The 15,249-nt window shown below is 38.2% G+C and overlaps 1 protein-coding gene across 1 annotated transcript in view; it reads left to right on the forward strand.

Annotated features, from left to right (window-relative positions):
* Window positions 1–1,380: 1,380 nt before the first annotated feature.
* Window positions 1,381–15,249, forward strand: part of NUCB2 (nucleobindin 2) — a gene marked incomplete at both ends in the record, with an annotated part of 45,394 nt that continues 31,525 nt past the window's right edge. The window contains 4 exons of the mRNA XM_080692747.1: window positions 1,381–1,524; window positions 2,455–2,562; window positions 6,228–6,354; window positions 14,865–14,968. Coding sequence (XP_080548873.1) covers window positions 1,381–1,524; window positions 2,455–2,562; window positions 6,228–6,354; window positions 14,865–14,968 — 483 coding nt within the window. The remainder of the gene's footprint in view (window positions 1,525–2,454; window positions 2,563–6,227; window positions 6,355–14,864; window positions 14,969–15,249) is intronic.

A 15,249-nucleotide genomic window follows, 5' to 3' on the forward strand; every position in this document is an offset into this window, starting at 1 on the left:
TTTTTTTTTTTTTTTTGGTGGTACTGGGGTTCCTGGAAGCCCTTTTACCTCCGGGGTACACTCCCACACCTATTTTTATATTTTTATTTGGAAACAGGGTCTCTTAAACCAGAGTGGCTGTCTCCGCCTCCCAAGTGCAGGGATTACAAGCGTGCGCCACCACGCCTGGCGTATTTTTAGTTTTTTAAACAGGTTCTCACTGAATTGTGAAGGGCCTTGCTAAGTAGCTGAGGCTGTCCGTGAACCGCGATCCTCCGGTCTCTGCCACCACGTCTGGCTTTAATTTCTTTACTTATAAAATGAGACGCTGCCCTCTGTGTATTTAGTGAGCAACACCTAAAGTGTGGTCAGGCCTCCCCTTTCTTCTTCTCCTCCTCCTTCTTCTCCTCTTCCTTCTCCTCCTCCTCTTTCTCCACCCCTTCTTCCTGCTCTTTTTCCATTTCCATCCCTTCATTCCTTTCTCCTTCCCTCCTTCCTTTTCCTTCCTCCCTCTCTTCATTCTCCTTCTTCCCTCTTTCTTTTCTTTTTTTGCTGGAGATTGAACCCAAGGCCTCACATTTGCTTGGCACCCACTGCTACTGAATTATATACCCCTATGTCATTATTCTTGACTTGAACCCTACCATAGATCTCTGTCTGTCTATTTATCTATCTGATCAATTGAATATAAACTATTTATTTATTCTAAGTCATATAGTAGAACGACTTTTGAAGTTACTAAAATATTAATGGAGTGGAAACAAATAAAATTTGAATATGTGATACTAGCAGTAGCTGTTTTTGCACTTTTGTTTCAACCTCTTTACATCCTACTTGATATTTTATTGACCTATTTATTGGAACAGTTGACCAAAATTTTTTGTCAAGTAACTAGTGGCTATAACAAAATAATTTAAAAGGTTAAGAGAATATTTGTAGCTTGTTATTTGTCCCTTTCAATAGATATTCATAGGACAAGTTATTAAAATTAGGTCAAAACTAAATTATGTTTATACAGAAATACTTTTGTCTCCCTACTGTTTTAATCGAGAAAAAGATTTTTACTCTTTCCTTCTCATCTAGAATTATTCATTTATTTTTAAAATTGAAGTCCCTCTTTATCATCTTTATTTGGAGTTTTTATAACTAACCAAATATTTTCTTGTATCTCTTTTCTGTCTTTTTAAGTTTTGGCTGAAAATCTCTGATTTTCTTTGGTAATCTAGTGTAAGCATTTTCTTGATAGGTTATAAACTAGTTTTACCTCTTTCCTAGAATTTTTTGTTTTGTTTTGTTTTGTTAAATCTATCAAGATTAAATATATCATTGTGACACTGGAAATGCATGTATAGTTTTCAAAGATCTTTTCAGGACCTTACCTTCATTATTCCTTCATTTCAGATGAGGTGGAGGATTCTCCTGCTGCGCTATTGTTTTCTCTTGGTTGCGTATCTACTTACTGCTCTGCAAGCTGTGCCCATAGACATCGACAAGACAAAAGTGCAAAATCCCCAACCTGTGGAAAGTGCAAATATAGAGCCACCAGTAAGTGAAGTGGGTGGAATTGTAACCAAATGAAAGGAATTAAAATTAAACAAAGTGAACTATGACTAAATGAAGCAAAGTGCAGTGAGGCTATAGCTTAATGGAGTGAAATGGGAAGAATTATAAACAAAATGTTGCAACTACTTTATTACTTGAGGAATTTTTTTTTGGCAGAACTGGGAATTAAACCCAGGAGCATTTTACCTCTGAGCTACATCATCTCCAGTTCTGTTTTTAATTCTTTATTTTGAAACAGGGTCTCTCTAAGCTGCAGAGAGCCTCACTACATAGCTGAGGCTGGCCACACACCTGCAATCCTCCTGTCTCAGCCTCCCAAGCTGAGACAGGAGGCATCTCTATTTGTCTCTGTCCTATGAACTCTGTTATAAATAATCCTAGCCCTAACTGGCTCCTTAGTTGTCACAATAAGAAAGGAAGTTGTGAAGATTTGACTGGATTACAAGCATGCACTAGATGCCTGGCTACGAACTATTTTTGAAATAGCACTAAAAAGAATATTGAACAAGCATATGGTGTTTAAGTTAGCCAGTGTTTATTTAATGTAACTACCATGAGGAGAATTAATCATAATGCATTTCCAATGTAGTGCTAACCAGCCAAGAAAAGACTGTGGTATATTCAAAGGAAAGACAAGACAATAGGAAGAAATCATTTAACATTATTGGTTAATTCTTTATTATCTAAAACATATAAGAAATCTATATTTATGTTATAATAAAACATGATACTGATTCTGAACTGAAACTCTTTACTTATAAAATGTAGATTTTTCGCCTTGACTGTAGAAACTATCAGAATAGATAAATCTTAATGCCATTTTGCTGGAAAAAATTTTTAAGATCAAGGTCTTTTGATTCAATCAAGGAAAACCTTTCAGAAGCATTACTATTTTTTTTCCTTAATTTGAAGGATACTGGGCTTTATTATGATGAATATCTCAAGCAAGTTATTGATGTTCTGGAAACAGATAAACATTTCAGAGAAAAGCTCCAGAAAGCAGACATAGAGGAAATAAAGGTAAATGTAATTACTTATTTAACAAACATTTGCACATACCCTGAAATACATAGAGTGGGGATACAAAGATAAGACTTATTCCTGGCCCTTGAGGGACCCTTAGAGGAAAGCCATAGCAAGAAACAGATTATCTGGGCGGATATGTGTTGAGTTATAATATATTATAGAGTTGTAGAGGACAGGCATATGATCCAGAATGAAGCGGTGTGGGAAAGTGGAAGTTATTTTTCCTGGTAGAGATTATGTCAGAGCTTAAAGATACCACTGTGAAAAAGAGAAGGACTGGGTGGTATCCTAGGTGAAGGTGCAAGGATACAGACAGAAGAGGTATATAAGAAACCTGAAATAGTAACTGATTTTGGACCCTACAGTGGGAAGTGGGGGTCATGAGTGGCCAAAATATGCAGTTGGAAAGAGTCATGGGTCTCGTGTAGCATGTGAAGGGACTTGGATCATGATTTGAGGACAGCAGGAAGCTATTCAAAGGTATAAAATAGGTTAGGTTTTGATGTTTTAATCAAGTCCAAATTAGTGAAAGAGGTAATTGGCTATTTAGGGAAGGCATCTCTATTTGTCTCTGTCCTATGAACTCTGTTATAAATAATCCTAGCCCTAACTGGCTCCTTAGTTGTCACAATAAGAAAGGAAGTTGTGAAGATTTGACATGAGAGATTCTTTTAAAGCCTTTCATTGAAGGGAAATGTATCAATTTAGCTGGTTTTATATTAGATTCATCAAGTAAAAAATATTTACAGGTTTGCCGGGTATGGTGGTGTACGCTTGTAATCCCCGTGTTCAGGAGGGTGAGACAGGAGGATCGCACAGGTTGAAGCCAGCCTCAGCTACTTAGTGAGGCTCTCAGCAACTTAGTGAGACCCTGTTTCCAAATAAAATATAAAATAGGTCTCGGAGGATAGCCCGGAGGTAGAAAAGCCCCTGGGTTCCACCCCCAGTACCAGACACACACACACAAAAATATTTACAGTTTTAAACTTTCAGTTATGCCTCCTAAGCAAGTTTTCTTTGCTTATGTTACTTTTTGTTTGTTTGTTTCTTTGTTGTGTTTAATTTGGGAGGCTGAGAAAGGAGAATCCAGATTCAGCAACTTAGCAAGATCCTATCTCAAAATAAAAAATAGCCAAGCCTTTTGGCACACGCCTGGAATCCCTGTATTTGGAAATCTGAGAGAGGAAGATTATAGGTTTGAGTATAGTCTCAGCAAGTAGTAAGACTCTCATCAACCTAGCAAGACCCTGTTTCCAAGTAAGAAATAAAATCAGGCTGGGGGTACAGCTCGAAGAATACCTCTTGGTTCAATCCTCAGTACTACAAAAAATAAAAATAAAAAATAAAAAGGATTGGAAGCCAGGGCTAGCAGCGTACACTTGTAATCTCAGCATTTAGGAGGCTGAGCCAGGAGAATCGTGGTTCGTGGACAGCCTCAGCTACTACTTAGTGAGGCCCTTTTGCAACTCAGAGAGACCCTGTTTCAAAGTAAAGAATAAAAAATAGGGCTGAGGATGTAGCTTGAAGGTATAATGGCCCTGGGTTTCATCCCCAGTACCTCAAAAAAATAAAAATAAAAAGTAAAAAGGGTTGGAGTGCAGCTCAGTGGTAGAGCATCCCTGGGTTCAACCCCTGGTACCACAAACAAAAACAAACCCAGACCATACAATTCAGTGGTTTTGGTATATCCACAGAGTCATATACTCATTACCACTATCTAGTTTTAGAACATTTGTCCCCCCACAAAGAGACCCTGTACCAATTAAACAGTCACTTCAATTTTTACTTTTTTTTCCAGCCACAGCTAAGCTACTTTCTATAGATTTGCATGTTCTGGATTTTTTTTTTTTTTTTTTTTTGGTATTGGGGAGGGAACCGAGGAACATTCTCCCTCTAAGCTATACTCCTAGCCCTATTTTACTTATTTATTTATTTATTTATTTATTTTGCAGGTCTGGGGATGAAACCCAAGGGCATTCGACTTTCAAGCTACACTCCCGCCCTATTTTTCATTCTTTATTTTGAAACAGGGTCTCACTAAGTTGTAGAGGGCCTCTCTAGTATCTGAGGCTGTCCGTGAACCATGATCCTCCAGTCTCAGCCTCCTGAATGCTGGCATTATAATCCAGCCACCACGCTCTGCCCATTATTTTTTTATTTTGAAACAGGATCTTGCTAGGTTGATGAGAGTTTCACTACTTGCTGAAGTTGTCCTTAAACCTGCAATTCTCAGCCTCCCATGTACTGGGATTACAAGGATGTGCTACCATGCCTGGCTTGTTCTAGACTTTTAATATGTGGTCTTTAGAATCTGGTTTCTTTCACATAGCATAATATTTTCAAGGTTCATCTGTGTAACAGGTATCAGAATTTCATTTCTTTTCATAGCTTAGTAATATCTCATTATATGAAAGGATATATAATCAGCCCTTCATATCCCAGGGTTCCACATTGTGGATTCAACTAACCTTTGATTGAAAAAAGTTGTATTCATATGGAACCTATATAACCTTATTATTGTCATTATTTTTTAAACAATACAGCATAATAACTATTTACATAGTGCTTACATCATATTAGATATTATAAATAATCTGGAAGTAGCTTAAAGTATTTAGGAGGGTAAGCTAGGTATGGTGGTGCATGCTTGTAGCCCCAGCATTTGGGTGGCTGATACAGGAAGATTGTGGTTTGAGGATAGTTTCAGCTACTTAGTGAGGCCCTTTGCAGCTCAGTGAGACCCTGTTTCAAAAAAAAAAAAAAATATGGCTGGGGGGTGTAGGTCAGAAATAGAATGCCCCTGGGTTCAATTCTCAGTACCGCCAAAAACAAAAACAAACAAACAAAAAAAGGGAGAGACTGAGACAGGAAGATTGCATAGGTTTAAGGCTGGCCTCAGCTACTTAGTGAGGCTTTCAGCAACTTAGTGAGACCCTGTTTCCATGTAAAATATAAAATAGATCTGGGAGTGTAGCCTAGAGGTAGAAGGCTCCTGGGTTCCATTCCCAGCAACACACACACACACACACACACACACACACACACACACACACACAAGTGAATAAATAAAATATCTAGGAGGTTATTACATAGGCAGTATACAAATACCATGCCATTTTATTTTATATAAGGGACTTAAGTATCCAAAGATTTTGGTATTCATTCAGGATACTGAGGGAGAACTGTCCTATATTTTGTTTAATCATTTATTACTTGATGAACATTTGGTTTATTTCTGCTTCTTTTGTTGTATGAATAATGCTGCTGTAAACATTTATGTTCAGGTTATTATGTTAATGTGTTTTGAGTTCTTTTAGGTATATACCCAGGAATGAATTGCTGAGTCATATATGACAACTTTAACTTTTTGAGGAATTTGCTGACTGCTTTCCAAAGTGCCTACACTGTTTCTCAACTCAACTTTTTGTGTTTCTCTTTTATGCCCTAAATATACTTTTCTGAATGATATTATTTTTAGACTTCTTGACTCTAGAATGACAAACTAAATCTCTTCTGAAAGAAATGTTTTTTGATGTTAAATTCATTTAAGATAGTCAACATATGTATCACTAACTTCTTATAATTCTATTTTTGTTATGTTGCATATGGCCTAAAGATGAAATATAATAGATAAATTAATTAATTAATTTTGTTAACAGAGTGGGAGGCTAAGCAAAGAGCTGGATTTAGTAAGTCACCATGTGAGGACAAAACTCGACGAACTAAAAAGGCAAGAAGTAGGAAGGTTAAGAATGCTAATTAAAGCTAAATTGGATTCCCTTCAAGGTAAGTGTTAAATGTACAAAAATTGTAGTGTTTGGTTGTTGAGGTCAGTTTATATTAAATACATACACTTGGTATGTTCTTGTCAAAATTTTATGTCTTGGTTTGTCTTCTCTTAATATTTAAGATTTAAGTTTTTGAATAGGCTATACATTTACATAGCAAGAAATTCAAATTAGCTGGGTGCAGTGGCATATTCCTGTAATCCCAGCTATTGGAAGGCTGACGCAAGAGGATCACAAGTTTGATATCATCCTGAACAGTTTAGCAAGATCCTGTCTTAAAAAACTAGGGGGCTGAAGCTGAGTGTGGTGGTGCACGCTTGTAATCCCAGCGCTTGGGAGGCTGAGACAGGAGGATCACACAGGTTCGAAGCCAGCCTCAGCTACTTAATGAGGCTCTCAGCAACTTAGTGAGACCCTGCTTCCAAATAAAATATAAAAAAGGTCTGTGAGTATAGCCCGGAGGTAGAAAAGCCCCTGGGTTCCACCCCAGTACCACAAAAAAGGGGGCGGGTTGGGATGTAGCTCAGTGGTAGAGAGCTTGCCTAGCATGAGAAGCCCTGGGTTTGATTTCCAGTACAGGAAAAACAAAATCAATCCAAATGATTAGCCTTAAGTAGCTATATCAATAGAAAAGAAAAATGGAAAGCCAAGCATGGTGGTGCATGCTTGTAATCCTAGCACTTGAATGGCTGACAGGAGGATCATGGTTCAAAGACAGCCTCAGCTACTACTAAGTGAGGCCCTTTGCAATTCAGTAAGACCCTGTTTCAAAAAATAAAGAATAAAAAAAAAAAATAGGGCTGGGGTTGTAACTTGGAGGTAGACTGCCTCTGGGTTCCATCCCCAGTACCACAAAAAAATAAAAAGAAAAAAAGAAAAAGAAAAAAAGAAAAGAAAAATGGAAAGGAATTAAACTACTGATTTAGAAGGAAAAATAACATGAAAGGGAACCAAGAGAAAGCAAAGAAAGGAAATCTAATTAAATAATTTCCATTGATGTAAGAGAAAATTTGCCAGAGACCTATCCCCATGAAAAAACATCAAGCCCAGACAGTTTCATAAAGAATTCCATCAAATTATCAGAAAGCTGATTATTAATGTTACTTAAACTATTTTTAAGGTAGTAAAGTTTGCATATTTTTCTTCTATAGTGATGCCAAAACCAAATTATTCTATCTCAAAAGAATACAATCATTTTTTTTAAAAAAATTGCAGTTCTGGGTGTCAAATATCCATTCTTTTTTCTTGGCGGGGGGGGGGGTTGGGGATGGAACCCAGGGGCTTTTGACCCCTGAGCTACACCCCCTGCCCTATTTTTCATTCTTTATTTGGAAACAGGGTCTCACTGAGTTGCAGAGGGCCTCACTTAAGTAGCTGAGGCTGTCCGCGAACCGTGATCCTCTGATCTCAGCCTCCCGAATGCTGGGATTACAAGCCTGCACCACCACGCCCAGTTCTCAAATATCCATTCTTAATTTAAACAAAGTAATAAAATAGCAATCAATAGATATTCTGTAAGATGATCGGTTCTATCCAATTTAGCTACATCACACTTGGTAGGGAAACACAAGTATATATTCTAATTAAAATCAGGAATAAGTCAATGATGCCTACCACAGTGACTATGAATTAATTTTGTGTTGGAGGTACTGACTGGAACAGTTATACAAGTGAAAAAAATCAAAGGTAAAGTAGCTGAAACGAAGGTAATAATACCATCTCTATTTGTAGATGATATGATTGTATAATTGAAAAAGCCAAAATAACTGAAAAATCTTACTATGCACAGTGGGAAAATTCAACAAGGTAAACATAATCTAAAGAAATCAGCATTTTTAGCCGGGCGTGGTGGCGCACGCTTGTAATCCCCGCGCCTGGGAGGTGGAGACAGGAAGATCGCGCAGGTTCGAAGCCAGCCACGCGCGCTGGCTTAGGAGACCCTGTTTCCAAATAAAAATGTAAAATAGGTATGGGAGTGTAGCCCGGAGGTAGAAGGGCTTCCAGGAACCCCAGTACCACACATACACAAAAAAAAGAAATCAGCATTTTTAGTTGGGCGTGGTTGTGCACACCTGTAATCCCCCTACTTGGGAGGCTGAGACAGGTTCAAGGAAAGCCTCAGCAAGTAGTAGGATTCTCATCAACCTAATGAGACCCTATTTCAAAATAATAAACGAATATAGGCAATTCTGTAAAGCACATGATGTACTTAAACATATCCAAGTCAACCAGTATGCAAGCATGGAAAGGAGGGATGGGGAGGAAGGAAATGAGGTGGGGATTGGGGAGGAGCTAACTGGGCAATGTGTGCATCTATGTCTACACAAGATTTTTATCATTATGATGTATGAATACAATGCACCAATAAAAAAAATTAAAAAAACGAATATAGGGCTGGGTGTAGCATGAAGGTAGAATGCCTCTGGGGTTAATCTCCAGTAAAATACACACACACATACACACATACACACACACAACACACACAATCAATGTTTTTCATATGTAGAAGATATAATTGAAAAATACCCTATTTAAAATAGGAACAAAGATAAAATAGCCAGAATAAACCTATAAAGAAATGTGCAAGACTTAACAAAATTGTAAATTATTCCTGAAAGATGTAAAAGTAGCCTTGAACAAATGGGAAACATATAATTTTTTTTGTTGCTGTTTGGTGGTACTGGGGTTCCTGGAAACCCTTTTACCTCCGGGCTAGGCTCCCAGACATATATATATATATATATATATATATATATATATATATATATATATATATATATATATATATATATACTTTTTTATTTGGAAACAGGGTCTCTTAAGCCAGCGCGGCTGGCTTCCAACCTGTGTGATCTTCCTGTCTCTACCTCCCAAGCACAGGGATTACAAGCGTGCACCACCATGCCCGGTGAACATATAATTTTTTTTTTATCATGGTGGTGAGGATTGAATCCTGGGGGCATTCTACCTCAGAGCTATAACCCTAGCTGTATTTTATTTTTATCTTTTTTTTGTGTGTGGTACGGGGGATGGAACCTAGGGCATTCTTCTTCTGAGCTACACCCTCAGCCCTATTTTTTATTCTTTATTTTGAAACAGGGTTTTGCTGAATTGCAAAGATCCTCACTAAGTAGCTGAAGCTGTCCTCGAACTGTGGTCCTCCTATCTCAGCCTTCCAAATTCTGGGATTACAAGCATGAGCCACCACGCCTGGCTCTGATATTAAATCTTTAATATTAAATATTAAGATGTGTCCTTAACCTTAGTCATTAAAACCATATGGTTCTGGCGTATGGATACGTGGTAAAACAGAATAGGAATTCTAGAAGTAGGGCTAAATATATAATAGAATTTGGTTTAAGATATAGGTGGTATCTCATTAATGGAATAAGGGTAGATTTTTGGATCAGCAGAAGAGGTATGATTGGATCCATTCTCCTATCCTACATCACAACAAATATAAATGAATCAAAGATTTAACGGTAGAAAATCATAAAAGTGGTAGGTGACATATAGATGAATTTCCTTTATTTTCTCTTAATGGACTTTCTAATTATGAGTCAAAATCAAGGGGCCAGGCTAGGAATGGTGGTGCGGGCCTGTCATCCTAGTACTTGGGAGGCTGAAACAGGAGAATCACAGGTTCAAGGACAGCCTCAGCAAGTAGTAAGACTCTCATCAAGTGAAATCTTGTTTCAAAATAAAAATAAAATAGGGCTGGGGGTATAGCTCAGAGGTAGAATACCCTTATGCTCAATCTCCAGTACCACAAAACAAAGTAAAACAAAGCAAACAAATTAAAAGAAAAAAAACCCCAAAAACCAAGGGGCCAGATATGGCTAGTGCAAGACCCTTTAAGCTGGCCTGTGTGTCCATCTTTGTAACGTGTCCCCATAGGCTGGTTAGCTGGGTGGTTGACTTGTTAATAAATACTTGAACATTTTCTTTTGGTGGAAATGTAGTTCTTAAACTTTAGGTTGCATAAGAACCACTTGAAAAACTTGTTAAAAATGCAGATTACTGGATCCACCTCCAGAGATTCTGGTCCTGGGAATGAGTAATCTTCCTTTTAAGCATGCACTTCTGTTAAGTGCATGGCATTTGGAGAAATGCTTGAATAGAGTTAGGTTCCCTGCTGGTGAATAGCTTCAGAAAACAAGTACCAAATACACATCACCCTGAAATTAAGGGTATCAGTAAGAGGTACACTGAGCTCATGCTGTACCACTTGAAGTACGCAGACATGCCAGGTAATTCCATCTTTGAAGCCAGGCCTAAGTTGTTCGGTTAGTTTTTTTTTCCTTTAGACAGCCTTTGTCCCTTTTGCTTTCATGCTATTTCTTTGATTCTACAATAGGTATCAAATTTTATTACACAAAGAAACACAAAGAAAACAACCTGATATGTCTTAGGAAACTTGAGAATATTTTCTCACTCATTCAGAACTTAGAAATTGAAATTTCTGATTTTTTTTTTTTTTTGCAGTACTGGGGATGGAACCCAGGGGCATTCTACCTCCAAGCTACACCCCCTAGCCCTATTTTGTTTTATTCTTTATTTTGAAATAGGGTCTCACTGGGTTGCAAAGGGTCTCACTAAGTAACTGAGGCTGTCCACGAACTGCAGTCCTCCTGTCTCAGCCTCCCAAATGCTGGGACTATAGCCTGGGCCACCACGCCTGGCTAATTTCTGATATTTTAAAGAAGAATTTATCTAGGCATAGTGTCTTATACCTATAATCCTAGTACTTGGGAGGCTAAAACAGGAAGATTTCTGGTCCAAGGCCAGCCTCAGCAACTTAGTGAGACTTTTATCAATTTAGTGAAACCTCCTTCAAACAAATAAGTAAGTAGGACTGGAAGGGGGGTTAGATAAGAGGTAGAATATCCCTGGGTTTAATATCCAGAATGAAAAAATTAAACAAATAGAGAAATAGAGTGAAGATGAACTTACAAGCGAATATTTAATTAATTAATTAATTAATTTACTTATTGTGGGTCTGGGGATGGACCCCAGGGGCATTCAACCACCGAGCTATACCCCCTCCCATATTTTTTATTCTTTATTTTGAAACAGGGTCTCACTAAGTTGCAGAGGGCCTCACCACATCCTCCAGTCTCAGCCTCCCAAATGCTGGGATTACAAGCGTGGGCCACCACACCTGGCTACAAGCTAATCTTTAAAGTAGGGAGTATATTCACATGGTTTAAAACTAGAAAGCCTAAGAAAGTCGGGAGCAATTGGGTGTGGTGGTGCATGCCTGTAATTCCAGTGACTTGGGAAACTAAGGCAGGAGAATGGCGAATTAAAGGCTAGCCTGGGCAATGCAGTGAGACCCTATCTCAAAATAAATAAAAAGGGCTAGGGATTTAGCTTAGTGAATGAGGTCCTGGGTTCAACCCCTAGAATCCCTCCCCCCAAAAAAGGTACAGAGCAAAAAGCTACCTGATTTTTTTTGTCTTCTAACACCATCCTTCTTGAGGTTCTTTATTCTTATATAAACAAACACAAATAAAAGCTCTCCTTTTATTTCTATAGTACTGGGTATTGAACCCAGGGCTCTGCATATGCAAGGCAAATGCTCTCCATTGAGGTACATTCCCGTGCCTTTAAAAAATTATTTTGCTGGGCGTGGTGGCTCCAGCTTGTAATTCCAGCGATTGGGAGGCTGAGACAGGAGGATTGTGCAGGTTTGAAGCCAGCCTCAGCTACTTAGTGAGGCTCTCAGCAACTGTGAGACCCTGTTTTCAAATAAAGTATAAAATAGGTCTGGGAGTATAGCCTGGAATAGAAAAGCCCCTGGGTTCCACCCTCAGTACCACAAAAACAAAACAAAACAAAAACAAAACAAAAATATTTTTAGTTTTGAGACAGGGCCTTGATAAGTTGTCCAGACTGGCCTGGGAACTTGCAGTACTCCTGCCTCAGCCTCCCAAGTACCTAGGATTATAAGCAGGCACCACCTCACTCAGCTAAAAGTTCTTTATACAAAAGAGGGGCTGGGTGTTGAGCACTTCCCTAGCATGCATAAGGTCCTACTTTTATTCCTAGTGCTGCAAACAAAACAAAACAAAAACAAAAAATAAAAATGATAAAAGATAGTATACAATTCACATTTTGTGCCTTGTGTTTTTCCTTTATACTATATATCAAAGATACATTTTGAAGATGCTGATTAAGTACATAGAAACCATCTTCACTTTTTTTAAACAGCTACATAGAATTCTATTATAAGGATATACCATAATATATTTAGCCAGGCCCCTGGTTTTGTTTTGTTCTGTGGCTTTGGGGATCAGACCTAGGGCCTTGCTCATACTGGACAAGCACTTTACCACTGAATTACATCCTATTCCTCCCCCTTTTTTGTGATACTAGGGATTGAACCCAGGGGCATCCTACCTCTGAGCTATACCCCAGCCCTATTTGTTATTCTTTAGTTTGAAACAGGATTTCACTAAGTTGTGGAGGACCTCACCAGTTGCTGAGGCTGGCTGTTGAACCTGCGATGCTCCTTTCTCAGCCTCCCAAGTACTGGGATTACAAGTCTGAGCCGCCACACCCAGCTCATATCCCTTTTTAATTAATTTATTATTTTATTTTTTTGCAGTACTGGGGATGGAACCCAGGGACACTCTACCTCTGAGCTACACCCCCAGCCCTATTTATTTATTTATTTATTATTATTATTATTTTTTTGCGGGTCTGGGGATGGAACCCAGGGGCATTTGACCTCTGAGCTACAGCCCCTGCCCTATATTTTATTCTTTATTTTGAAACTGGGTTTCACTGAGTTTCAGAGGGCCTCACTAAGTAGCTGAGGCTGTCTGCGAACCGCGATCCTCCAGGTCTCAGCCTCCCGAATGCTGGTATTACAAGTGTGCGCCACCACGCCCGGCCCTATTTTTTATTTTGAAATAGGGTCTCACTGAGTTGCAAAGAGCCTCACTAAGTAGCTGAGGCTGTCTATTAACAGCTATCCTCCTGCCTCAGTCTCCCAAATGCTGAGATTACAAGCATGTGCCACCACCCCTGGCTTTAATTTATTATTTTCTAGACAGGGTCTTTCTAAGTACCCAGGCTGGCCTTGAATTTGTGATCTTTTTTCTTCAGCCTTCTGAGGATTACGGGTATGTATCACCATGCCTACCACCAGGCCCCCAGTGATGGATATTTGAGTTATTTCTAGTGAACAGTGTTGTGTGTATATCACGGTGTATCTATGTAAGATTATCTATGGGATAATTTTCTCACAGTGTAGTTGCTAAATCAAGATATATATATATATAAAGCATATCCATGTTCATAGCAGCACAATTTGTAATAGCCAAAATATGGAACCAACTTAGGTCTCCATCAACAGATGAGTGGATTGCAAAATTATTGGAAATACACATAATGGAATTCTACTCAGCAATAAAGAAGAACCAAATCATGTCATTTGCAATAATATGGAAAGATGTAGAGAACATTATGTTAAGTGAGATCACCCAAGCACAGGAAGAGAAGGGGCATATGCTTTCTCTAATATGCCCAAACTAGGGTACTGGGGATACCAGAGGGACTCCAGATAATGGAGGGGAAACCTCAGCAAAGCTAGAATGGAAGGGTAGGAAAGGAAGAAGGCTGAGGTTGATTAATGGAGGAGCTACATTCGAATATGTATATAAGTGTGAATGTAGCATAGTCAACTAGGATACTCAGTGTTCGGGGGCGGGGAGGAAAAGGGGAGGGAGCCAAGTACTGTCTGAATGTATGCCATTTTCAATATGATCAAAATAAAAATAAAAAAATTAGTCAAAAGATAAAATTAGAAAAAAATTAAAAAAGATATATGAATTTGTAATTTTGATAGATATTCTCAGTTTTGCTCCATAGAAGTCATATCACTATAGATACCTACCAGCAATAATTCTGAATTTTACAGTTCTGTTAGATGGTACAATAGTACATTTTTTTTTGTGGTATTGGAGTTCCTGGAAACCCTCCTACCTCTGGGCTACACTCCCAGACCTATTTTTATATTTTTATTTGGAAACAGGGTCTCTTAAGCCAACGAGACTGGCTTCGAACCTGCGCGATTGTCCTGTCTCTGCCTCCCAAGTGCGGGGATTACAAGCGTGCGCCACCATGCCCAGCTCAATAGTACATTTTTAATACGTATTTCTCTTATTCTGAATGAAATTAGGCATCTTTTCATATATTGTACTGTTTATATTCTTTAGGGCTAAGTCTTATAAGAAATTTTTTCTTCATAACTAAAACTCCTAGTACAGTGGCATACTAAGAATTCAGTGAAGGCTTGACTAAAGAGAAGAGAAAAATTTCTCTAATATGCTCAAGCTAGGGAATATTAGGGATACCAGAAGGATTTTATATAAAATCTAAAACAGTTCTTTTTAGAAATTCTACTTACTATAATGAATACTTTTTCTAATGTATTATTTGTACACAATTTCTAGCTTTTGGTTAATTGATTATTTACAGTTTTCTCACTTTTTTTTTTAGATATAGGCATGGACCACCAAGCTCTTCTAAAACAATTTGATCACCTAAACCACGTGAATCCTGACAAGTTTGAATCCACTGATTTAGATATGCTAATCAAAGCGGTGAGAATAATTCCAAATTATTGAAATTATTGTTGTCTTTATCGGGCGTTTGAGGTTTTATAATTCAGCAAGTAAAGTTAATGAAGTAGAGATATAACTTTTATATACTCTCCATAATATGTATCTTTATTTTTTATTTATTTTTTTATTGGTGCACTGTATTCATACATCATAGTGGGATACAAACTTTTGTAGACATACATGCACACATTGCCCAGTCAGCCCCCACCCGATCCCCACCCCATTCTCTCCCCATCCCTCCTTCCCATGCTTGGCTTAGT

Source organism: Muscardinus avellanarius (genome assembly GCF_963383645.1).
Source record: "Muscardinus avellanarius genome assembly, chromosome: 1".
NCBI lineage: Eukaryota > Metazoa > Chordata > Mammalia > Rodentia > Gliridae > Muscardinus > Muscardinus avellanarius.